Source organism: Cheilinus undulatus, linkage group 10 (assembly GCF_018320785.1).
Source record: "Cheilinus undulatus linkage group 10, ASM1832078v1, whole genome shotgun sequence".
Classification (NCBI taxonomy): domain Eukaryota; kingdom Metazoa; phylum Chordata; class Actinopteri; order Labriformes; family Labridae; genus Cheilinus; species Cheilinus undulatus.
Genome location: NC_054874.1, coordinates 35,770,223 through 35,797,337, shown reverse-complemented (window position 1 = coordinate 35,797,337; position 27,115 = coordinate 35,770,223). Strand labels below are relative to the sequence as shown.

The 27,115-nt window shown below is 38.4% G+C and overlaps 2 protein-coding genes across 2 annotated transcripts in view; both read right to left on the bottom strand.

The window, feature by feature from the left end:
- The window catches only part of gpm6aa (glycoprotein M6Aa), a 30,448-nt gene extending 17,865 nt beyond the window's left edge, over window positions 1-12,583 (bottom strand). The window contains exon 1 of the mRNA XM_041796984.1: window positions 12,304-12,583. Coding sequence (XP_041652918.1) covers window positions 12,304-12,340 — 37 coding nt within the window. The 5' untranslated portion in view covers window positions 12,341-12,583. The remainder of the gene's footprint in view (window positions 1-12,303) is intronic.
- An 8,542-nt stretch (window positions 12,584-21,125) lies between these two features.
- Window positions 21,126-26,851, bottom strand: spata4 (spermatogenesis associated 4). The gene is made up of 7 exons (XM_041797737.1): window positions 26,819-26,851; window positions 26,565-26,677; window positions 25,635-25,764; window positions 25,232-25,350; window positions 23,638-23,858; window positions 23,237-23,341; window positions 21,126-23,028 (listed from the first exon to the last, which is right to left on the bottom strand). The coding sequence occupies exons 2-7, from the start codon at window positions 26,663-26,665 to the stop codon at window positions 22,937-22,939; spliced, it is 768 nt and encodes a 255-aa protein (XP_041653671.1). The 5' UTR covers window positions 26,666-26,677; window positions 26,819-26,851; the 3' UTR covers window positions 21,126-22,936.
- Between the last annotated feature and the right edge of the window lie 264 nt (window positions 26,852-27,115).

The window sequence follows — 27,115 nt, the reverse complement described above, 5'->3', positions numbered from 1 at the left end:
TTGGTTATTTGGGTATTTATACCTCACAATTGGACATTTATACCTCACAATTGGACATTTATTGCAGTTCTGTGGTTTATTAGTTCATTAGTAATGCTTTTAGCTAAAGGTGGAGTGACTTCATATAAATCTTTGCCCTGGGCCTCCAAATGACTTGAACCAGCCCTGCCTCACACCAGAAGCTCTCTCAGACACATCACTATGACCTGCCTAGCTTTGTTTTTATGTTTCTGCTCTTATGACAGTATTTATTTTCAGTAGTACACTGAAGATCAATTAAAACACCCAGGTTTGGTCCATTTTTATTAGATCTTATGTTATCTCAATGTGCGATCCGTGTGTCAGGCTTGTTAATGATGATGCGTATCGCAATAATCATACACAAAGGAACCTTCAATATATACACATATACACACAAGAAAGCACACCTCAATGAATAAACTTATTGAAGAGATGCACCACCAGCTCTCTTTGCTCTCTTTCTCCTCTCACGTCTTTCTTATGTACGTTCCTATTTCGCAGTCACATGTAGATCTCAGTCTTTTCACAAAATCTCATTTGTTTACAGCAACCTTGTTCCAACATAGCTAGTGTGTTAAAACACTACAGGGACTTTAAATTAAATACTTTTACTTGAGATGATTGATAGACCAGTGATTTTACTTCTACTCAAGTAAATTTGAACCAAAGTAGCCTTACTTTTACTCGAGTACAATAGTCTTGTACTTTTTCCACCTCTGCGGTCAACAGAGGGGGTCATTGATGAACGAGTGCTGCCTTGTTCATTGCTACATGAGTTTAATATGTTTTTGATATTAGAAATATGACAATATTTTGGAGAAATGTTTTCTTGCTACACCAAAGTCAATCAGATGTCCTTTAAGAACAGTACAGCTGACTGAGGTACTCATGATACTGTCACCCTGCTTGATCAGTTTCAGGATGCTCTTTTATATTTAAGGATTGTGTTGAAACACTGTCGTCCAGTGTTTTCGACACTCAGCGTCCTGTGCACCAGATGCACTCAACTTCAGCTCTTTTTTCTCCACATCATGCTCAGAGTGCTCTCAGTTTAAAATATTCGACTTTTGGAACAGCACCGCCTTTTACACTGATCAGTCTGACCAATCAGATTCAAGATCTTAGCTTGGTCAACAACAATGGCTGACAAAATACTGATCAGACTCATTTTTTTAGAGTCCAGGTCTACAGCTGTTGCAAATTCATGGACCAGATTCCTTTATTATGTTTTCCTAGAGATTTTTCCTTGAATAAAGCCCACAAAGCTGTTAAAACAACAAATTTGTGGTTTCAACAGAAATTGAGGCTATAATCTGAAATTGAAGTTATAGGAGCTGCCAGCGCAAAAACGAGCATCAGTGGACACAGGCCCTTATTTTATTAATTTGAATGCATTATACCTGGACATTCTTCATACTGAGAAATTACATTGCATTAATGTGTAGCTTTTATCTTTGGGTTGGTGAATCACCTGTCTGAATAAATTTACTTTCTTAAATATTAATACCTGAACCTTGAACTCTGATCATTCTGAGTATGCGCAGGTGTCACACTTTATAGGTCATCTGCAATTGTACACATAAATAAATGTAACTGTCTGTTCATCTCCAAACCTCAAACTTTGGCTACATTTTCACAAAGCTTTGTGACCTGTAGAAAATTTGTGAGGACTTTTTGTCAATTATTTGTGGTTCAACCCATGACCTGCCTGAATAAGCCAAATCACTTAGATTTTTCTGTGCATCATCTAGGGTGGGGCTTTGTCAGTGCCCCATGTGAGATCTAATGTTTGAAATTAAGCCTAATTGGTTAACAATGTTGCATTTGAACTGAGTTTCACACAAGTTTCTCACACAAAGTGGTGGTGACATCGTTAGCCTCATTTTACCCAGTGGCAGTGATGACACACTGTAAGCGGTGCATCACAAATTGAAGTTTGGCAATATTATCAGGACTGCCGCCTATTTTTTACACTGGAGTTTGGATGCCTGATTAAAGACCGTGCAGATCCAGTATCTGATAAATCATATTGTTTAAGCCTTTTTTGATAGGGCTCTCTCATCCTGAGGGAAATTCGCTTCCATGCTAAAATCAAATTAGAACAAATTCAGACCCAATAATATATTGATGCCAAATTCACAGTCAGCAAAATTAAACTCATCAAAGTAATACTGGCCTCTTTCTGCTTCACAATTTTTTAAGATTATATCATATCTGCAATGGCTGTTTGCCATGGCTGATTCATCCTTCACTAAATGTCTTTTTTTAAATCTTGAAAGGCTGTTATAGGATTTGCATACCGTGCGTTATACCAACAGAATGAAAAAGATGCTATGTTAGAGATGAAAGCAGACTAAATATAATGAAGGGTGGCAAGAGAATGATAATCTGATCTCAAGTCTGGAACATGTTGGCTTCACTTATACCACACAGCTTCCCATCAGACTCAGTTTTTTCACATTCAACTTGCCGTTATTAGTTTGTTGTTACCAGAGGAGTTTTGTGTGGGGGTGGGGTGGCAACGAGCCTGGTCCTGGAGAGAGAGGGGTAAAGAGAGTGAGAGAAACAGAGAGAGGGAAACAGAGAGACCCTCAGAGGGGGGGATGGTGCGTCTGTGTCAGTCTGAGAGTAATGGGCGTATACGAGTCTCGTTTGCTTTCCTATATTTAATGCGCAGCCCCCCTTCCCCTGAAGCGAGCAGGTTTTTTCAGCTCCTGCACGCCCCCATCTCCTCCGTGCATGTTTAATCAACCAGTATGGTTGCCATGTCAACCGCAGCGCAAAATCTGAGAATAGACCGGGTACTTCAGAGCCATGACCCACTTACTGTATGTCAACAAATTCAGTGGGACAATAGTGAATGAGACACATTACTCAGATAACTCCCTCTGGGTGAAAAGGGACATCACAGGCCAGGTCCAAAAGCTCAGCCGCTGATTTCCTCCCTTTCTTTTTTTTTTTTTTTTTTTTTTTTTTCCTCACCGAGAGATGGAAGAGTCTGAACATGACTGCGTGACTGCTGAGCAGAGATGTGCCTTTGTCTGAGACGAGTTCACTCCAGGAACTGAGGGACACTTGTGTCAAATACTGAGGCAAAGAGAGAGCATCCAGGCCTTCATGGGAAACAAGGGTTGTTCTTTCTGCTTTTAGCTTGTACATGAAAACATGTAGATGTGGAAAAAAGTGCTAACATCTATTGATTTCCAATTTATAGACTGCAAGAAACAGGATATGCAAAGCATGTTAAAAAGGGGAACATGGTGTAAAATATGTTTCAACAAATGCAACAGAGATTTAAGGTTTAGTTGTATTACTCTGTGTTCATATAGCCTTCTCCTTAATCATGCATATGTTCAACCTTGATTGGAATTTGTATTGTAATATATATGATTTATTATTTAGTTGTAATCACTCAGCAGTGTTTCCTAATTGCCATTTTTCAGTAAATGTCCTGATTAGGTAAGGACACACTGCTATGTCCATGGCTACAGCAAGAGTGCCTTAAGTCAACCCCATGGTTTCCCACTTTATTTTTTTTAATCTGGCATTGCTCTGAGTTAACTACTCTGCAACTGAGAGCATCTTACATTTTTATAGTCTTATTTTGACTTATTGTATGTATCGAATATCATGAAACTGCACTATGTGAATCTTGCAATTAAATGGGATTATACAGAAAAATATAAAACATTAAATAGCCACACTCTCAAGCTAAAAATTGAAGCCAACAATGCCAGACGATTTGGGAACAGTTTCAATTTGCATCATTATGGTTAGAGCACCTGTCTTCTAGTATCTAAAATCTACACTTGGGACTTGGAACTGTGAGAACAATAAGAAATCCCTTAGAAGTTCTCCACTAATAGCGCCAACAAAGTTCATTAGAACAATTGGTGGAACTCCCTTGACTTATTCAGGGCTGGGGAAGGTTAAGATCAAGAACAATGAGAAAGAGAGGGAGGGACAGACGTGGTGAGAGAAGGGTTATTTACTGTAGCATGACCAGAGCTCAGTGAGCGCTGACTCTGTCCTCTGAGTTGATGCTATTATGTCAGAGTGGAGTGCCTCAGAAAGAGCATGCAGGGTATCATGGGACACAAACTCTCAGCTGAAATCTTTACAAGTTTACTTCAACGCAAGATAACCAGTAGGGCTGCACAAATATTTTTATTAATCTTTTGCAATAAAAACATTGTGAAAGTCTAGATTTGTAGCAGTAAGAGAAAATCATAACATTGCAAACATACAATGCTTGGCCACTAAGGATGTGCTTTATACACACACCATTTTCATGCAGTCTGATGAAACTCAAGCCAGCTTTCAACTACCCTCGAGTAATTGCTGCAAATTTAGAGGTGAAATTAGAGATTCAAGAGAAGTATGCTGCAAGAAGCTACAGCTAATGCTGACAAAGATTCCTTAATATGTGTTTAATAATCACACAGTTTTGGATATTTTTTCTTCAAATAGTACAAGACAAACATAAAAGTACACTAAAAGTAAAAAATAATTTTATTGTGATTGTACAACTCAAATGTTAACTGCTTATATTTGAGCCAAAAGAAACTCACTACATTTATGTGCAGTAACTTCCTTTAAAAAGATGTAGTTTTTTGGCTTTTGCCTTTATTTGGAGAGGACAGAGCACTGGATAATATAGGAAATCAGAGAGGGTATATGGGAAAAATATTCAGAAATGGAGCCACAGGTTGGATTCGAACCTGTGGCTTGGAAGACTATTTTCTTTACATGACCTTAGCAGGAGAACATCTGCACCCTGTGGAATAATGTCCTGTATTTTTTTTTCATGTTCTGATACATATCTGAGAAAGAAGAGATATCATTTAGCCGTAAAAACAACTCCAATTAAAGTTGAGACACCTTTTGGATCAATAAGCACCTAGATTAAGAGGAATAATGTATGGACCAATGTTACAGGATTTAACTATCTTAAAAACAGTTATGTACTTTACCCATAAATGAGTACTAAGATCCTTACAAGCCATCTGTTTAACCACTGTCTCCAAAGCAGCCTCTTAGGAAACACTGTTTCTCAACCTTAATGCAAATGTGACATTCATTATGCAAATTTGAATCTAAAGAGCATGAAACTCAGTAAACCATTAAAAACTGCAGCAGAATTTAAACTACTTCAGTCATATCCCTCTGTGTTTTGTGTTTCATCCATTCCGTATTAATTTTACATGAATCTGTGTTTCGTGTAGACTGACCCCATTATCAATTACACCATCCTCATGTAACATCTTGCCAAGTCAGTACCCTTTAAAAGTGATCAAACAGAAGGACAAGCAGTGCCTTGTGGAGATGATTCTTGGCTCTGGAAATGCTAACAGGTGTGTCTTTCTCAGTTTCACTGTCATTGGCAGTGAGCTGAACCAGAGTGAACTGTCTCCAAAATGTTTTTGTTTTCTTGCTGAGGTGTAAACCTTGCAACGCAGAGCTGCAGGACCTCCAAAATACATCAGAGCTACATTAGCGGAATCTGGTTTATTTACTGCAAAGTGTTGGTTTGCTTCCTGTTGCTGATGGCTCTGCATTTCTCTACATTTGGCTAACTGAAGTGAGCAGCGCCCACCTGGTGCATCTGACTCATAATCTGAGATTTGTAGCTTCAGAAGAGGAAGACAGAAGGGTATTAGTGTGCTGTGAGTGCACTCATTGACACCTACACCTCTTTTGTGTTGAAAGTATATGTTATAGGGGTTACTTAGGGTGAGTTGCAACACATCCACACCAAAAAATCATGAAAATTCTTTTGTTGTGCTGTCATTTTACAGTGACACAAAGTTGCAATAGTGAATGAACTATCCGGTTAGCAGTAAATGTCCTCCTAACATTAATGAACAATGTTGTGACATTCATGAGCTTTTAAAATTGTTATAATGAGGTGAGTTATTGTTATAGTGCTCTATTTTAGGAGCAGTAGGTCCTTGAATGCTTACTGATTTTATCTGGCCTATATCTTGGTTTTAATGGGTTGTACTTTCCTTTTAGCCAACATTGCAGCTAAAGAAGCAAGCAAGACTTGTTTATTCGATTGCCTACCAGTTGTTTGTAGTTTGTCCACCTGTTTATAATGTCTGATTGCAAGGCCAGGCCTCCTGGATGGGTATTTAGCCTTCACTGAACGTGAGTAGTGATTCTTTGAAACGATTAAAGATTCTCTCAGGATAACGGTTGGTAAATCAAAGTGACATGGAAACAAACCTGACAGGATGCCTTTAATGTTCACTGTGCTTCATCAGAGCAGTCATTTCCATCATCTCTTCTCTTCAATAACCAGAAAAGGAGCTGACAGTCTTCTAGACAGTCATCTAATAAAAGATTCTTACGTTAGGTGACCAGTGGACCATTGTGAATTGTTCTTACATCAATCTTATGTTGTGTCAGGCTTGGTTTGTCATTACAGTCAAAGCTGAATTCATCATAGCTTCATGCAACTTTCTGGCATCATCAGACAACTTTATGACAGGAGAAATTACACATTTTGCCTTTAAATTGCATTATTATGCAGGCAATTGCTTTAGAAGTATTTGAAGAAGACCTATTTCTCTACTTTTGTTGGGCCATACTTTTCAGCTTGCCAAATCAAACTTTGACTCAACCTTGGATCAACTTTGACTGCCCCAAAACAAACAAACAAAACAAAATTGTAAGCTGACAATCTCTCAAGTTTCCACTGTATCCACACTTGTTTAACTTATATTATTGTGATGTGTGAAATCAAAACTTCTATCTTAAGTATGCTTTGGACATGAGGCTCTGGATCCACCCTGCTGGTGGTGTACAGAGACTGAAGTCCTATTTGCACAGACTGCAGGTTGGACTCTATATCCTGATGCTATTGTAGCCGTCTCACTCACTCTCCACACTACCTGCCACTATATGTCTGACCTTTCATATAAAGCAGTGGTTCTCAACTGGTGGGTCAGGACCCAAAAATGGATTGTGTAGCTCTTTCAAATGGGTTGTGAATGGGTGCCAAGAAAGAAAAAAATCTATGTACAGAAGCCCAAAGTGGATACACAGAAAATTCATCCAGCTATTTTCTTATTAAGGTTTCTGCTTAAGTATCTCCTTTTCTTTGGATAACAAAGCTGGTTTTCTTAAGCAAAATCCTTAAGAAATTGCCAAAGTTCAACCAAATGTCTGGGGAAAATGTATGTATGTAGTGTGCTGTGATAAAGTTTTTGCCCCCTTCCTGATTTTTTTTTTTTTTTTGCAAATTCATCACACTTTAATGTTTCGGATCATTAAACCAATTTTAATATCTCACAAAAAACAACCTAAGTAAAAACAAAATGCAGTTTCTAAATGTTTTTATATATTAAAGGAAAAAGAAATCCAAACCTATCTGGCCCTATGTGAAAAAGTAATTGCCCCCTGAACATAATAACTGGTTGGCAGCAATAACTGAAATCAAGCATTTGTGATAACTGGTGACGAATCTTTCTCATCGCTGTGGAGGAATTTTGGCCCATTCTTTTTCGCAGAATTGTTTTAACTCAGCCATATTGGAGGGTTTTTCTGCATGAACTGCCCATTTAAGGTCACACCACAGCATCTCAATTGGATTAAAGTCTGGACTTTGACTGGGCCACTCCAAAACCTAAATTTAGTTTTTTGTTTTTTTTTTAATCATTCAGAGGTGGACTTGCTGGTATATTTCGGGTCATTGTCCTGCTGCATAACCTAAGAGTGCTTGAGCTTGAGGGCATGAACTGATGGCTGGACGTTTGCCTTCAGGATTTTCTGGTAGACAGCAGAATTCATTGTTCCATCAATCACAGCAAGTGGTCCAGGTCCTGAAGCAGCAAAGCAGTCCCAGACCATCACACTGACACCACCACGACCTGACTGTTGGCTTTTTTTTTTTTTTTTTTTAATCAAATGCTGTGTTATTTTTATGCCGGATGTCACGGGCCACACAGCTTCCAAAAAGTTCAACTTTTGTCTCGTCAGTCCACAGAATATTTCTCCAAAAGTCTTGGGGATCATCAAGATTTTTCTTGGCAAATGTAAAACGAGCCTTTGTGTTCTTTTTTGTCGGCAGTGGTTTTGGCCTTGGAACTCTCCCATGGGTGCCATTTTTGCCCAGTGTCTTTCTTATGGTTGAGTCATGAACTCTGACCTTAACTGAGGCCAGTGAGGCCTGCAGTTGTTTGGATGTGGTTCTGCGTTCTTTTGTGACCTCCTGGATGAGTCGTTGTTGCATTCTTGGAGTAATTCTGGTTGGCCAATCACTCCTGGGAAGGGTCACCACTGTTCCCAGTTTTCTCTATTTGTGGATAATAGCTCTGACCATGGTTCGCTGGAGTCCCAAAGCCTTGGTAATGGCTTTGTAACCTTTTCCAGACCGATAGATTTCAATCACTTTTTTTCTCATTTGTTCTTGAATTTCTTTGGATCATGGCATGATGTGTTTCTTTTTGAGATCTTGTAGCCTACTTTACATTGTCTGACAGCTTCTATTTAAGTGATTTCTTGATTCAACTAATCTGGTGGTAATCAGGCCAGGGTGTGGCCAGTTAAACGGACCTCAGTTTTCCAAGGACTGTGGTTAATCATAGTTAACTCATGATTTAACAAGGGGGACAAATACTTTTTCACGCAGGGCCAGTTAGGTTTGGATTTTTTTCACCCTCAATAACCAAAATCATCATTGATTAACTGCGTTTTGTAATTACTTGGGTTGTCTTTGTAAGATATTAAAATGGGTTTGATGATCCAAAACATCTAAGTGTGATAAATATGCAAAAATAATCAGAGAGGGGGCAAATTTTTTTTTAATGGCAGTGTATGCATTTCCTTCTGTACTGATTTGCTTTTGTTGAATGGTAAATGGATTTGATCTTGTATACCGCTTTCTTAATCAGCTGACTACTCAAAGCGCTTTTACACTGCAGGTTACACCTACCCATTCACTCAACATTCACACACTGATGGCAGAGGTTGCTATGAAGAATTTGCCATCAGTATTAGCTTATCCCATTCATATGCATCCATACTAGGGGTGTAACGGTACGGAAAAATTGTGGTTCAGTATGTACCTCGGTATTGAAGTCATGGTTCAGTACATTTTCGGTACGGTAAGTAAAGTTAATAAATGACAGAATTTTTTTTTTTATTGTATTAAAATGAATAGGCTGAATAAATTAAATTTAAATTATCAATAATGCAGCAACGTCCTTCCAAAAGTATTTCAATTTAATTGATATATTGACATATTAATACCCATTCTTTAAACACTCATATTTCCCAGACAACTTGAACACATCATTATACAACCGTAAGTTAGCTTGTTAAGTATGCTAATTAGCGTCTATCCTGCTGATTTCAACACAGACTTCAGCACCGGATTACTTTTTTTTTTACCAATGGGACTTACTACAAAGTTTGGGAGAACTTTTTATAGCCCATCTTAGTGGATAAAGTGGTTAGAGCCGTGTGAAATCTGAGGATAACTTTACCCATGAAGCAGCTGCAGATATGATGGAGTGCCCCCTCCTCCTCCTCCAACGCTGATATCTGAAGGTACGCGTTTAGAATTAATTTGATTCACAAAACCAGAGCACCATTGTTATAATAAAAAGATCTTAAATCATGGGAAAGTCATAACAAGCTGGTGAAATGTTTTGTTGTTTCTCCTCATTACAGCTACTTTCTTGTTTGAGTGGTGCCTTTTCAAATGCTTGTCGCTGACCTGCTGAATAATGTCAGCACTGCTGTTCTTATCTTTGTCCACTGTTGTATTTTACTGGTAAACAAAGTGCTCCCAAACAGGACACTTTTATCTGGTAATATTCAGGCTGCTGCTGCAATTTGCTGTGGGTGTATGGTTGCCAGGACAGTGGAACAGTGAGTTGTTCTCTGGTTTTCTGTCTGTGTATGAGCTTCGTTCCATATGTATCCGTTCGGTACACATCTGTACGGTAACAAGAGGCCCATACCGAACAGATACAGTACAGACATGTACCAAACACTTACACCCCTAATCCATACCCATTACACACCACTGACGTAGCAGTGGGAACAAATTGGGGTTCAGTGTCTTGCCCAAGGACACATAGACATTTACCTGCAGGAGCTGGGGATCCACAACCTCCTAAATGCTGGATGACCAACCGTACCTACTCTGCCAGAGTTGCCCCTTTTCAAAAATGTTTTGGCTTTTCTCCTTGTTCAGTTATGTTGTGTTCTGTTTGGGGTCCACAACACAACACTTTTCATTAAATAAATTAAGAGTAGTTGACAATTTTTCAAGATTTGGGTCACAAATTCTCTTGAGGAGGTGGTGAGTTCTGATGCCTTGAGAACAGCTGATATAAAGATAACAAATGAATTGATTTTGTATCGGTAAGATTAGAGCAAATACTTTTTAAAAGATTTATACTCTGCCTTTAATTCCTTTGTTTTTTTGAGAAACAGGATAGAGTTGCAAATGAGGAAGTGTGGAGTGTAACATGCAGGAAAGTAGCTACAGGTTTGAAGTGCTTACAGGCCGCCTGCTTGACTACAGCCTCCATGCAACAGGCATGCAGACTAACCATTACACCAATGCTGCCCTCAAAAGCAAGTAAAACTAAAAAATCATACTGATAAGTGTCTTTGAGACGACTTGTGGTCAGTGATTCATACAGGTATGTCAACCTGGTATCCACTCAACTGAGGGTGAATTGATGCCATTCTCAGGCAACTGGATAAAATTGAATGCCAGCATCAGAGGTAATAGGTTTAGTTAAAACTTACTAACTCATTTTGATTTTAGATAGTTTTAGCTCTGCATTTCTTCTCTTGAGATATTTAAAGAAAAGGTTGCAGCAAACTGTGTAGTAGCTATATAAACCTTAGTTGACCTAAATAAATGGGCATGACATACAGAAATGCATGCACCGTTTGCATGGCTGCATCTTTCACTTGGCTGAGCATTTGTTAGTGGCCAGGGTTGACAGATTTTGCTTTCTGAACAGATATGCCTGAGTACACACCTAGTAATGGCGACCAAAAAGTATTACATCCAAATCTGTGAGGTTGCCGTTGCATATGACAAACATTACAAATTGCCATGGGAACAGCACTCGCACTCATGATCTTGCGGCAATTTTTTCAACCTCCGTTAATTAAAGAAATGAAACCGATTTGCTCCTTAGCTAGTGGATGTGAATTTGTTCCTCTCGCTTTTAGTTTGATTAGAATCCTGTATTCCCAAAAACCTCTTCCTCCCACTTCCCAACACTCTTTCCACCTCTCTCTCCTCACTTTCTTGTTTAACCCCATCTCTGGACCCTTATCTGTCTGTCTCTCTTCCTCCTACAATTTTTCAAACCCTGTGAACTATTCCTGTGTAACTGAAATGTCATCAGCAGGACTGGGTGAAGAGAGAATGGATAATGACTATACTTGGCCAGCACCATGGCAACTGCCTCAGCTCATGTGTGTGCCTGTGAAGAGCGCTGGGCTGCAGGGAGGGGAGAGAAACACAAACATATGAAGCCATGCCTGTCACATGAAGTAAATCTAACATGAAGCAGGACAAAGGTGTGCTCTTCATCCATGACAACTGCATCTTTTCCGTATCTGATCATGCCTGACTCAGGGGCTGCTTAGAAGGAATGTCTTATTTAAAATGTTGCAGTCCACTTGTAAACAAATAAATACTATTAGTCTTGCTTTGTAGCTCTTAAGCATACACTGAATCATTAATCCAGAGAAAGGTGGTGGGTGTGTGTGCAAGGTAAAAAATGCAATTCCACTTTGAACAAAGCAAACAGTACCCCACTGAAGTGAACGAAGAAACCCCTGCTCCTGCATCAAATCCACATTGAATTTTGCAAAGCATCACTGCAGAAACTGTCTGGCTGTTTGTCACACAAAGGACAGAACCTGGGAGCTGCTGGATTAATGAGTGTACACTCTTGGTTTGGTTCTTCACTCTCCGTGTTTCCCTCCCAGCCATCACGACAAGCATGAAAGCCTTATCAAGCGAACAAAGACGGTGCATCCCTCTGAGGCAGTTCACACCCCTCTGACTACCCCAGACAGCACGTATAGACGTGCACTCTTCAGTGGAGTGTTGACACTCAATGGACAAAGGAATTACCACAAACAGCTGCTCTCCTATTCAGAAAGGGAAAGGCTAACATTTGGAGGATTGTGTCTGCAGAGGCACGGCTCACACACTCGTAAAACACCCATGTCAGATTTACTTAAGGAAATCTACCAAAACATGTGAAGAAATACTTTTTCTTTTTTTTTTTTTACCTTTCTGGGTCTGCCCCTCGTCCATGTCTTCTTCCATTGTGCTGCCTCTGTTTTGGATACGCAAAGAAAGCCTGTTTGGGTTGCAGGTTTAATACCTGATTAATTTACACAAGGGTAGTCCACAAAGCAATTCCGCTTTTCTTTCCCTCTTTCTCACTTTTCCACTTTCTCTAGATGTCCCTGCTGAGCTCTGAGATTGCCTGTCAGCTGTGATTTCTGTCAAGAGTCCGGGCGGCGGTGTGAGGGATCACTGAGTCTTTGTGGTGCTGTCCATTGCGAGCTACCGTGGCAAGTGCTGAAAATCTCCTTGGTCCCTGGTGGAGGAGGAGGCGGGGGTGGGGGGAGTAGGGGGCTAGATGGAGCAGAGGGTGGTCTCTTTGCTTACGCAGGAAAACGCATGTGCAACAGGGGGATGCAGCTTAAGAGGCAGGTGTTTGAACGATGTGGAACTCAAATTCTAATTTTACCGATTGGGAAGAGACGTAGCATTGAATTTATGCCCTCATTTATTTCATCTTGATTCAGGAGTTTTACATCTTTGGTCACAATTTCTAGTCAGGCCCACCCTAAACACCCCTTGCTCTCACGCAGAATGGTAAAGCCTGTTGCCCCCCCCCCCCCTTCTCTGACTCTACTGCATTTACCCAACCTCCTCTTAAACAGGGGAGGGGGAGTGGGGGGACATCTGATTTTAAAATGGGATTCTCCTAATCTTGTTAGCCATACAGATTCAATTATATGATCACCAAGAAGTTGTCGCTGGATTCTTATCATGTAAATACACATTATTTGTAGACAGAGAGAGCATAAATGATGTATTTGCTTCTTTCTGCTGGGGCTGGATGATATTGACCAAAAATCATATCTCGATATTGTTTAGCAACATTGCAATACACAATTTATTTAAAATTTTTTATGTTACAAAATGATTTGCACAATACAAGAATGATAAACTTTGATACAATCCTGTATAAATCACACAACACAGAAAAATGTTCAAAACCATGGCCACTGATGTAGAAGTCCTAGACTCTTTAAATTTGGCAATTTATCAATTTATGCAATTTAACAGAAATTGCATATAAATTTATATGTCTAAATTGTACAAAAATATTGGCAACAATTCTCTATACTGAGGTTTCAAATTTATGTCATACTGGTAAAATAAAGTGTGTTTAAAGCTTATAAAATCTGTTACTTTAATGATCTGTGGAATCAAAATGTACAGAAATGTACTTTTTACCCAAAATAGAGCGAGAGAGAAAGCACCGGAGAGCTGTGTCTGCCATCACCATCCACTTTATATAAATTGCTATAATGCCCTATATGTTCCCAATGAAGACAAGACTTCGCCTGTATTTCTTGACAAATAAAATCAAGAAATTACACAAAGTGGGTGACAAGGACACCCTGGTATCAAACAGATATCCATACCAGTTGAATTTTACTAATTATACAAAAGCTCCAAAAAAGACAAAAAGATAAAAATAAGAGATAAACGAAACATCTAAAACACATCTTGTTATTAAACCTATAACTTTCAGTGGTTACTACCGTACACAGTCTTTTTACTGAGCATCAGACCTGGCATCTATTTTCTTCCCCAATATAAACCATGTCAGTGTAAATGACGTTGTCTTACCGTGTTAGTTGTATGTTTCTTACCCATTTATATACTGTGTTAATTCAAAGGCCCAACTAGGGACAGCAGTTGGAAATAAGTAATAGCTAAAACTGTATGTACTCTAATGTCAAAGTGAAAATATATTTCGACAAAGTAATGTCAATTAAACAAAAAATATGTAATGTAAAATAAGCTATTGCAAAATTATTCACCCTCTTTAAATACAGCCCTATTACAACATAAGTCCAGCCAATTTGTGCTAGTAGTCTCACAATTAGTGAGATGGGGATCACCCAAATGCAGTAAATGTGTCTCAAGTGATTGTAGTTTAAAGACAACTGTGTCTTGAAGGTCCAGTCACTGGACAGTAAGTATTCCTGGCTATCATTACACCATGAGGATAAAAGAACACTTCAAGCAACTCAGAAAAGGTTGTTTAAAAGTATAAGTCAAGGGATAGAAACAAAAAAATTCCAAGGCACTGAATATCCACCAGAGTTCAGTTAAATCCATCATCAAGAAATGGAAGGAATACGGCACACATGTAAATCTGCCGAGTTCAGGCTGTGCTCCTGACCTGAGTGACCGTGAAAAAAGGAAAGTAGTGAGGGTTCTTCACCTGTCAAAGCTTTATGGGAGAACGGCAAAGAGAAAGCCACTGTTGAAGAAAACTCCATTAAATCTCCTCTAGAGTTTGCCAAAAGGCCTATGGAAGACCCAGGGTCAAATGGAACAAAGTGATTTTGTCTAATGAGACAAAAATATTGCTTTTTGGCCATCAGACAAGATGCTCTGTTTGGCAGTCATCAGACACTGTACAAAAAAAACAAACAAACAAAAAAACAAAAAAAAAAAACAGACACACACCAGCCCCACCATGAAGCATGGTGGTGGCAGCATCATGCTGTGGGGATGCTTTTTGGCAGCTGGCTCTGGAAGGCTTAAAAAAGGTAGAGGTTAAATGAATGTGGCAAAATATGGAAAAATCCTGGAGGACAATTTTATTCAGTCTGGAAAAGAACTACAGCTTGGAAGAAAGACAATGATACAAAGCATACAGTGAAAGCTACAAGGACATGGTTTAAGGACAACAAGGTGAATGTTCTGGAGTGGCCGAGCCAAAGCCCAGACCTCAGGCCAATAGACAATTTGTGGCTGGTCTTAAAAATAGAGCTGATCAAGCCCAATTCTCTCGCAACCTGACAGAGCTTAGAGTACAACTGCATTGTCCAGATGTGCAAGCCTGACTGAGACCTATCCACACACACTCAATGCTGTGGTTGCAGCCAAAGGGGGTGAATATTTATGCAGCCACTTATTTTACATGACATATTTTGTTAAATTGACTTTCATATACTAATAACTTTGACATTAAAGGTTGTTGTTTTTTTTGTTAAAAGAAATGTAAAAACAAAAAAAAAAGCCAAATGATATTGGCCATGATTAGTTTATAAAATTGGTAAAAGGGTAAAAAATCCAAGGAGGTAAATACTTTACATTGGCACTGTATATCTCATTTGTAAATATATGGGTGTAGTATATGAAAGAAAGACCCTCAAAATATTGCCAAGCTTAGCCTCACTACTGCTCATGGTGTATATCTTTTGACAGGAAACAAATATAATTACTTTTGGTGTGTGTATGGGGGGTGGGCAGTTTGTCTATCTAGTTTCAAGCCAACTAATAGGAAACATCAGACCTAATAACATGGCGAAGTTGGATAAAGGGAGGAGAGGCAAAGAGAATTGCTTGGATGATTGTCACCTTATATTAAACTGCTTTGGTATGAAATGGTCTGTGTAAATATAATTTGAGTTGACCTGAGAACAGACGGATGGATCTGTATGTATGTATGTATGGACGACCAGACAGGTGGATTAGATTAAACTTTAATATTCCCTCCGAGGAAATCAGTAGAGAATTGGAGGGACAAGTCAAGATTTCTTAAAATCATGGTCTGAGCAGTCAGTTGGTACAATAAGTTAATGGTGACATTTTGTAACTTCACTGACATAAACATTAAATGGTATGTTCCTTATTGTTGACTCCTTATCTTATAGTAAAGCTCCCTGATTTTATAAATCTCACAGCTTGATTAATATGCTACTAATCCCACCATCTTGGCTATGGTCTTGGTTTATGCTAATTATGTTAATGTCTCAAATAAATCTAATGATTTATTAATGTCTAAATGTACTGCTTTGTTCATGTTTAATCACTTCAGGAAACATCTTCAATTAATGATTCAATTAGCCTTCTGAAGGATTACATCCAGGCAGATGGTCTAACCTCCTGTGTCCACTCAGTAGCTTTTTCAATTTTAATTCAGTAATTTTCCTCAAAATGACCATGGCTTACAGGATGACGTTAGTCTTCTAGTGTGGAAGAAATGTAGAAATGGGGATGAAATGTATGTCACACACCTTGTCAACAGTCCCAGTGCTGTTTTGCATCAAAGGGTTGAATCCAGGCAAATCAAGTTTTAGAGATTACCCTCATTGATATTGATGTTGAGCTACCACCATTACACTACATAAAATGATCTCAGTACACACAATCATACTGTAGTGAAGAGGTCTGAGATAATTAGCGTGCACTGTTAGGTCAAGCTATGGTTATACAGTTGCTTGATTAGGCTATTAAACTGGAGAACTGTCTTTGTCCCAGTGTACAAGCATCAAGGAGAATCTCTTTATAGACTTAACTACTTACTTGCTGCCCCCTTCTATCTAGGTAGTATTGGTCCTTCTTCTGGTTGACCTTGTTAACAAATTAAGAAGTTGTAAACAATGAAACCATGAACAACCTTACAGCTCTGCACATTTTTATTATACCTTATTTCTGGCACAAAAAACAACACACACTAGCCCTCTACCTCATGGTAGTATACTGTATATACTTACAATAGCATGACTCCTGTTTTACCTGCTTAAGTTTGTTAAAGGTCAATGACAGGCATGAAAACTTTGGAGCATTGCAGAGCAGAGCACCAAGGCCAGTTTGGGGTTGATTCAGATGCAAGAATAAATGAATTTCCAACTGCATTGTTGAGTTGTGTTAGTTGGGCTGTGATCAATTTGATTATGATTTTAGTTGGTCTAACGTGTTTATATGCATTTAAAAGTTCCATTTTAAGTTCATCAAGTGCTTGACGGGGACATACATAACACCAGTCACATTAAATACATTTAATCCAAATACCCCTGATGTTTGTGCTAAGTGCAGCAGTAAAGGCACACTGCTTTGCTGCTTCTTGGACTGCAAAAAATGTCCACTTTTCCTGTAAGGATGTCTTGGACACCTTTTCTGTGGAATGTTTTTTTTTGTTGTTGTTGTTGTTTGTCTGTTTGCTTTTTTTTTTTTTTTTTTGTTTGCAAACTGTAAACTCAGTCTGGCTGATAAGAAAATCCCTGTTTATTGCTTATTACAAGCAACACACAATAGCCAAACCCTGGAGATCTATCACAGGGCAAAGTGTGTGGGTCTGCCTTGCCTTGTCTGATAACTAACTTCTGTGACCAAGGGTAAATATTCTACTTTTGATAAGATAAGGAGAAGTGCTAGGTGATTATGGCAAAAATCTAAATCACGATTAATTGAACTTTTTACCTCAATTATGATTAATAAACCATTATTCTACCCCAACCTTTGACTCTGTTTGCTCTGTAAATATTTGTATAATTTTAAAACAAATAATTGAAAGGAACATGCACAGATGAAAAATTTATGGTTATTTATTGAAATCAAAACACACATCAGCTGAAATGAAAATGTTTTCTTCAAAAAAAGTCAAATTTTCCAAGAAAAGTGGAAAAAATAAACAACTTGTTTTTCTTGACAACAACATAAATTGTTTTTATACTGTTGTATGAAAAGTAGAAAATAACTTTGCTCCTCACGCTGCACAGTCGGCTCCCTGTTTGAGTTCTAACAGACCGGATGGGATGGTGACACATGACTAGTACTTCTTCTCTTGGGTTTCCAGCAGGCTACCTGCACCTGGTTTCCTATCATGTGACCACACAGCCAGTAGTTTGTTTTTAAGGGGGTGGTACATTAGTTGAAAGATAATTACAAGGGGAAAAAACTGAAATAATTGGCATGGGAGGTTTACGTCGGTTAGAGGCTCTAACTGTCAGTTTCAATTATTTTTCAATTAATTGTCCAGCTCTAATAGGGAGACATTTTTCTTTTTTATCATGTCTAAAAGGGGAGCTTTTATGCCTTGATTATATGTTGTCACGTGATGTTTATTTTGTTTTATATTTCTCTCATTGTTTGTCATTGTCTTTTGGTGACAGTCTGTTACTTTATTCTGCACCTTAAACTACGTCTCAGAAAATCCCTGCTGCAGAATTTGATGGATGGGGAATCGGATGCTACCACTGATGAAATATCTCGCACCTTACCAGTTCTGTGTATTTTTATTTGTTGTACAGTGCTGTGATAATGTTGAAGATTCAATAAATATATATGCTAAAAAAAACAAAAACAATCTTAAAAAGCTTAGGAGATCACATGTTAAAATCTCTGGGCAAGCCACTTAACCTTAAATGGATCCTGCTGCTGTATCAGTGGTGTGTAACTTAATAATGTGTATGAATGGGATTACTTAAAATCACTTTACACATCAGCCTCTGACATCAGTGTGTAAATGTGATGTGAATGGGTGAATGTGCCCTGCAGTGTAAGATGTGCTTGGAGTCGTCAGAGGACTAGAAAAGCCCAGTACAAGCTTGAAGGTTAACTCAGTGTTCTGCAGGAAGAATGGTACAGTTTTCCCTCTTGTAAGGGACTTTTGCTGGGACACAATTTTAAGGACATTTAATCCCAACTTGTTCCCTGCTTTGTAACTTGATAGTAAAATTGATAAAACCTTTAACTAAAACATTTACGTTTAAGCTTACCAGTTATTAAGAAATACCTATTTTATAACAAGCCTACTGTGTTCATGTGATGCTGCTTTTTACACTCAACACTGTTCTACACAAATCACAAAGTTGGCACTACCAGTATTTGAAATTTTGCCCAGATATTAATTTATGTACTGCTAATATGTCATATTGCTTTGAAACTTAAAACAATGTTTAGGATTGGACCTCATTTACAGTGATCAGTAAATGAGTGACTGTAGACAACAGAAAAGAAATGAAGTCTCTTGTTGAAAAGATAATTGTTTTCTAGTCTAATGAATGTTTGAATGTTTGTTGAAGTGCTATTGTTTCCATGAGCCACATAAAAAAAAAATCTTACTTGTGAGTAATTAGCTTTGTCTCCTGGGGGTTTGAAAATGAAGATCAGTGGCCAGCAGCCTGTTAGTGACTAATTTGTTGTAACTAAATTCAAAACATGGAAATTAATCAAAGCTGATAATTAGTTGAAACTGAATAAATGCATATAAATATCAGAATCTGACATGCACATGACCTTTTGCATGTTTGTGTGCATGTCGGCATACAGACACACATAGTGCCCCACCCTTGGCCTGGATAACATGGCCACACACTAACTCACCATGACTTTGTTAATAAGGGTGGGAGATTTGCTGTGGGGAATTGGGGGAGGGCTTTATTTCTAGGGGGAATCCTTAGCTTACAAAGACCCACAATCCCCCCACCTTTCCGCCTAGCTGTGTTCTTCCAACAAGGCACTGACCCCCTCCTCCCCTTGCAGCCCCTCTCCTTCGCCACAAGAGCTTCCTTTTGCACTGTGGGTGCTGAGATGCCGATAGGAAAAATCAGCAGATGGTGAAACACTTTCTGAGGGCATTTTAGACATCCTTAGTTTTCTAACATTAGTTTCTTCACATCTTAGATTTGCATCATAAATGCTTTGTGTTTTGCACATAAACGTAAATGCATATTTATCATACTAAATGACTATTCAGCCCTATTCTTTTGCATGCATGCATATGACGTTTGAAATCCTCTAGCCCCTGCCTGCGCTCATGACCAACAGAAGCAGCCAAAGAAGCTCACAGTAAGCTTATTAATGTCTACTGGTCGCTCTCCAGCATGGGCTTGCTAGTTGCTATAGCAACCAGGCCCTAGATATTGTTCCGTAGAGGAGGCGTGTGGATGTAGCATAAATATACACATCAACCTGTAACCTTCCAGCAATGCTTTTTATGTAAATCAACCTATCTCGGTCAACATAGTTAGTGCGAAAGACATAATTTATAGTGCATTATAAAAAGATAAATAAGATTTGCTCTTTGCTTCTATACACTACATTTATTAACCTGCACCTTTAGTATGTCACTTGGTGCTTACTCTTGCAAAATGGATTTTTAATACAAACCAGTGCAGCTACTCTGAGTGTCCAAATTCCAAAGCTCATCATTCAGTGCCTTCAGAAATCAACAGGCAACAGCATTTTTCGTCTTCAGTGCTGATGTGTGTTCACGCCCAGTCAAACTGAGGGAAATCAAAAGACACTGAAAGATTAAGGAGGTCAGGTTTTACAGCTCCACCAAGGGAGGCAGGGAGAGATGTTTTACCAGCCATTGACTACTACTGAAAAAAGATGTTAAATGGCGCACATCCACAGTCACTGTCATAAAACAGTTGAAATAATGTTGCCACGTTTTGTTTACTGTTCAACCTTAGCTGTTATATTTTTATTTTCTTTAGTAGTTGACCCTAATACTACTCCCCTCTACAACAGTTTATGAGTCATTTCTTAGAGTACTGCTATGGTGGCAATAAATCTCATGGTCATCTGTAGATAATAGTGTACCGCGGCTGTGAAGATCATATCATTACAGCATTGTCCTATCTCTCTATTGAAAGCCCAGGCTCTTGGACCACATGAGAAGCCAGGCAGTCAGCCAGAAACACTTATCATCCTGTCATCCGTTTTTCACTAGCTTCACAGCTCAGCTGTACTGTACACCGAGCATCCAAGAGAGCTGGGAGATTTGGGGCTGACACAGAGTGATCTCAATCTAAGTGAGTTTGAGTGACTGTGACACCAGACAAAGAAACAAATGATAAGTCTCTGCTAAGTGTGAATAAAAAAAACAAAGGAGAGAAGATTGTCTTATTTGTTTTTGCAAATTGTGTTTCATTTGTGACAAAATGTTGTGCAAATCTTTTTTTCCAGAGAGTCAGTGTGGAATTAACAATGAAGACAACCTGCTAAAATGATAAAATCGACTAAGGCCAAAGAATAATTTATAGTTCAGGGTTTTAATAATGCAGGTTAGTAGACAAGACTTTCCCTGTTTGGTCAGGAACAGAAAAACTATACTTACCTGGTTGATCTGAAATTACTTGGCTATACATACCCATGAGATAAACTCAAGTAATTTTGTGTTCAGTACAGAGACCAATCCTATGGTCTATTTGTGATAGCTGCCATCTTGCTGTGGCAGCTCTGCATTTGAGCTGTCTGCTGACTGTAACAGCAGCATGAATTTAAAACTTTAAAATGCTGCTGATAAAGATTCCTTAAACAGATGATATTGAGTTACTTTTTATGTACCAGACATTGTTTATAACAACAGCCTGATTTGGAGATTAGAGAAAAAAAAAACATATATTTGGAATTTAGGGATTGTATTATGTAACATTTGTTAATAATTGTTCATTATTACATATTAACATGTTTGAGTACTACATTTAGATTGTAGTTCTCATACAGGGAGACTCTTCATTAAGGGAAAACCTGTGTACTGTGCACTTCTCATTTTTTGCCAAAGAAAAACCTCAGCTCTGGTTTAGCTCGATGGGTAGAGCAGGTGACCATGTACAGAATTCAAAGTCTTCAACACAGTGGTATTATTTTCTGATCACAGCGCTGTTAGGTGCATGTGTTCCCCCCACACTCTCTCCCATATATCCTATCTCTTTAGCTGTCCTATCAAAAAAGGCAAAAAGCCCCCCACCACCCAAGAAAATTTTGTCTTTAAAAAAACTCATTTTAATTTTAACTTCAACCTTAAACTCAACTTTTATTCCCCTGAAAATAAAGGCATCTTTTATACATTTGGATGTAAGAAGCCGTTGTTGTTTCCCTGAGTAAAATCAAGCACCAACCCATGAGCAGACTTGCTCTCCTGTAACCAGCTCCACAGTAACTAAATAATTAAAAATGTGAAAATGTGCTTGTCAGGATAGAAACCATTGCAGTCCATCATCTCCTTTTTGGCAGGTATTCTAAATCCCTCTATATCCAGTTCTGTCAGGCGCATAGGTATGAGATTAATTGTCCACTGCTATCTAGCTCCTAGCTCAAGAAGGCAAACAAATACTTGTCAGCACATTTAAATCAAGTTTTAGCAAAGAAAGACTGCAAAGCCTCTTCAGGCCTTTGGTGTTTGAAAGTCCAGACCAGTGATACATCATTCACTAGACCTAAAACAAGCTCTCCAGTCCAAATAAGTGCTTAAATCTATTCAACCAAAGGCTAGGAAATTTAGAACATTAATCATTAAAATGCAGAACAAGACAGAAAAAAGCTTTCATGACTACATGCCACAAAGAGCAAACCAGTGAGAGTCAGACATGAGGTTTTCTCTTCCAAAAAGATGCTGCTCACAGTGGTAAAATAGTGAAAAAAGTCAATTAAGCAGGTGCTGCATTATCCTTTCTTAGATATAGACAGATAAAATGCTGAATAATGCTTCACTGTTTGATGAGGAAGATACATGTGCAGTTATGGATAAAAGACTCAGGAATAGCATTTGAGTTCAACAGGTTAACAGTAAGGCAACTATTATGTCATGTCTTGTTTTTAATGGTTAACATACAGAGTGGAACCAGACAGGTGGGTTGTCTCATGACTCAATGCTGCCATCTAGTGTTACAAACTGGGCTCAAAAATGTTGGTGGAGACACTGGCATTCCAGAAGCCTTACAAAAAGAGTTGCGTCATGCATTTCCAACTGAAGCCCAGATAAATATTCAGATGGCAAAATCATCAGAAAAGCTGTTTTTGACTGTGTTAAAACATAAAGTTAAAAAAAATAATAATATAATCACAGAGCGGCACAAAAATCCATCTGCTTCAGTTTAGCAGGGAGCGTCTGACAGGCTGGGAGACTTTTATCTCCTTAAAGGAAGCAACAGCTGCACTCCTTAATGATGAGGAACAGGACTCTAAAGTGGCAAAAATTTGAAAGAAAAGAGATTAGATTTTAAATCTAAAAGTCAGCAAAGACTCTTGACAAAAGTGTTCAAGTTATTTATGAAGCCATATCATATGACCATTATGCCACTGCAGGCATCAAGCTGCCTTCATCCTACTTTGTGAAGTAAAATATTACTTCTCAAAAGTTGAAAAGAACACATCATGTTTGACACTTACTTGATGCAGTTGCTCTGGTTGAATGGCTGTCAAAGCGCCCATCACTTCGGCTTCCAGGATTCTTGGCTGCCAGGTGACCCAGATTGGGGTTGACTTTAAATCGCACTGTCACCAGAGCAAAGCTGTGTCAACACTGGCATTATTCAATCAGAAAAAAAGTCATGTTGGCTATGTTAACCAACTCTAGCACGTTAAAAATCTGTAACTTCTTCTTACTAACCTGAAATTCTTAGTTTAGTATGAAAACCTCCTTGCAAACTGTATGATTTGTGTTTAAGTCTCTCATCTATGCCATAAGGACGGAGACATTTTCGGACATAACACCAAAGACAGGATAAGCAAAAAAATAGAAATGATACAAGGGCACCCTGATGGAAGCCCAATCCCCCTGTGTGACTCACCAAGGTTGGGAATTCTCCCTGCAGAGTCATACTGCAGGTGTCTGAGGAGGATTCCCATGGCCTTCCTCTGGTTTGTGGTGATGTCTGGCTCAGCCATGATCTCTGTTGTCCTCAGGTTATTCTTGATGGCTTGGGAGGCAGTGGAGCGAGCCAGTGTGGGCAGCTGATCCTGGTACTGTTTGTCAGTGAAATCGGATTCTGGGCTCTGGACACTTCTAATGCTTAAACGGGAGACTTAAACAAATAAGAATGCATGCAAGATTCTTTTGCATTTTTCATATGTTTGAACATTTTGCACAGCATCCAAACCAAACGAGGGAGGAGCTAAGCCACAAGTGAGCAAGTGCTTAAACAGAGACTTGCACAATGCACAGCTTGGTATCCTTTTCTTAATTATTCACAAAGTGAATTCACAAATACACTTTATTTGCAAAATGTTTTAAATTTGTGTAGTTATACTTTTTAAACTGCAAAATTTTCTGTATAGCAGCTGACAGGTATATTTTAAGTTGCACATAGTGTGATAAGGAGTTCCTAAAATCAGGTCAGTGTGATGTTAATTGACTTTTTACAAAGCTACCAAAAAGGCAGATGAAGCTTATTTTTAAAACTGAAGAGCCAGCACTTAGAAATATGTCCATCTGTGTTATTTTTATTTCTGGGCGAGGCAGTGTACAAGCTTCAACAGACTTGTTTCAACTCATGGTCTTCTTCAATGCTGTAGAATTAAAATAAACCAAGAGGACATAAATGATTGCTGCTTCTTTATTGTAAGTCTTATTTGGTTGTGCACTGTAAGAGGTGAAAATGTTCTTTTTTTTCTTTTATTGAAAAATACATTTTGCACATTATTTATAGGAATTTATTTAGTTTGCATTTCTGAATGTCTATATCTTATAAGATTATATTTATCATTTATTGTAGAATGGAAGTTTGTTGATCTTGTTTTCTGTCGGTTTCTATAGCAAATCGACTGCCAAAGTAGACATAACAGGTCAGTTCCAGAAAGGAGAGACTTGATGTTCTATATTGTTATCGACTAAGATGAGTTTGGAAATGTTGGCATATCATATATACATAATGTTGGCAAAATCCAATATTGTGCATCCCTATAACCAGACCTTCTCATTGTCACCCAAAGCTTCTGAGTTTATCTCATAAACTTTCACTGCCTTTCTGACACACTTCTAATGTTCCAAAAGATAACAAAAACTTAAATGGTACCGGGGCGCAGGTGGCCTAGTGGTTTAAGGTGCGTCCCATGTACGTGGAAAGCCTGGGTTCGAATTCGGCCTGAGGCCCTTTACCACATGTCTCTCCCCCGCCCTTGTACCTGTTTCCAACTCTATTCACTGTCCTCCTCTATCAAATAAAGGCACAAAAATGCCCCCAAAAAATCTTTTAAAAAAAGCAACCTTAAATGGTACCATTTCTTTTTCGTTACCTCCAGCTAGGTATATTATGATGCTGTATAACAAACATCCGCTCTGAGCATCTTTATTGTAAAAAGACAAAATGGTGTACAAAAAGGTGCTGAATTTCAAAATTCCTCATGTTGTGCATGCTCCCTGCCATTGCCCTTGTCAATCCTTACCTTCTGTTAGTTAAAATAGAATAAATCTGCAGCACCAACAGCTCAGCTGCTCCTGGTTTACAGTGGATGGTTCCATCAATGACCTCTTTCATCAGGTGGTGATTCTGCTTCTGTAAAGACTGAGACAATGTAAATGTTTAATCTTTATCTTATTTTCAAGTACAGGTTCGGTATGTGCAGGTCTAAGCTACTTTTCTGTTGTGATGATAAGTTGAGCAATATCATTTCAACATTTTAGTTGTGCTCCTAAAGGAAAGTAATCTTAATAATAATTATGGAAATTTAAATGGTACTGAATGTCACTTTGTACCTTGAAAATCCTTGTAACCCACTTACAAACAGAGCAGAATAAAATATATTTCTCACTTTCACTTTATATTTTTAGATTTATTCTTCCTCCTACCCTTTCTATCTGGCTCCAGTTCCTCTGTTTGGCAGAAAGTGATGTTCCTTTATCAAATGAATGCACATGAAAGTCTTGGGGGTAATAAAAAGAGAATATCTCTGCCACAAGGTAACCACTGGAAAAATCCCTGGAAATGAAAAGAGGAGAGAACAGATGCATTATATCCACTCAACCAGAGAAATCCACTTTGAACAACTTGCTGTCTTGGCAACATTCAAAAGCACTGATGTTTGTCTGTCATAATACACCAACCCAACATTTATCTTCTCCTGCATTTCCTGATCCTTCATAATGATAATTTATTATTCTGTTCATATTCATTTATAGTTGCTCATATTGGTTGGTGTTACAGGTTTTGCCACTATTGGTTTATGGTGGTTTTAGTGCTGATGGTTACACTATAAAGGATTCCCTCCCCAGGCTAAGTAAAGTTATAATTATATAAAAGGTTGGCGAAAAGTTCAGAAATGAAGCAATGCCTACTCAAATCGATGAAGTATAAGTGGTTAACTTGTATTTTTAGTTTTGAAATACAACCTATTAAGAGACATTTGCAAATAAGAAACGTAAACAAATGGGTTGATGATTTGCAAAGTCAATAAAGAACCGATTATGCAGACAAAAACGTTTAATTTAGTTAAATTCTCTAAGGCATACGCTATATCATATGTTCACTAAAGTTCCATTTCAACATCTCACTGATGGCCAGCTATAGCCAGCTCCGGACGGTCAACTGATGCCCATGTTATCGTGATTCTACTGAGAGAACGAGCAAGCCTAGCATTTATGACTTTTCATGTAGCTTATTACACTTACAGTTGCTAAAGCACTCGATAATGACCTTGAGAGTATTCATAACTGTGGTTACATGTGCTAGGAAATTAAGATAGCTTATTTAACAGGTTTTTGTAACGTTAGTTTCATTACCTGCGGACATTCTTGGGATAAAATGACAAGTCGAGGCTCTGCAGCCATTTCAAAACTTCTCTCGGTAGTCCTTGTTGTTTGAGACACTGAGAAAACGACATGCTGCTCTGAACCTACCCGGAAAACCAGAGAACTACTCTAAGGTAAATTATATTCATCAAATTACAACTTTAAATCATGCCTTGATTTACTCAACCACAGTCCCTACACATCATAGACATTATACGTCTATGCTACACATTACATTGACGCACCTTGCTTCTTCGTTTACGTATCCATGGCGACCGCACCACACTCGTTTAACATGTAGCTGCGTATAGACAGCGGTGACGATTTACTGCCCCCTAGAGGACATCATTATAATCATACAGCATAATCATGAAATTGACTCATTGCTAATAAGGAAGAGAGAGATTTTAATAGGTTTACAAAAAGTAAAATGTTTATGATCATATATTTGACATGCTCTTTAAAATCAAAAAATGTTAGATTTAGATGGAAATGTTTATTTTTTGTAAAAGATTCATTTGGACACATCGTTTTGTTTAACC

What these genes read in the sequence shown, in the direction of transcription:
- spata4 (XM_041797737.1), bottom strand. Translation starts at nt 26,665, where the DNA reads ATGTCGTTTTCTCAGTGTCTCAAACAACAAGGACTACCGAGAGAAGTT. An exon ending in ACTGGAGCCAGATAGAAAGG is followed by an intron (nt 25,351 to 25,634) that starts GTAGGAGGAAGA and finishes ACATTGTCTCAG; the next exon opens with TCTTTACAGAAGCAGAATCA. An exon ending in AACCAGAGCAACTGCATCAA is followed by an intron (nt 23,029 to 23,236) that starts GTAAGTGTCAAA and finishes TTGCCACTTTAG; the next exon opens with AGTCCTGTTCCTCATCATTA.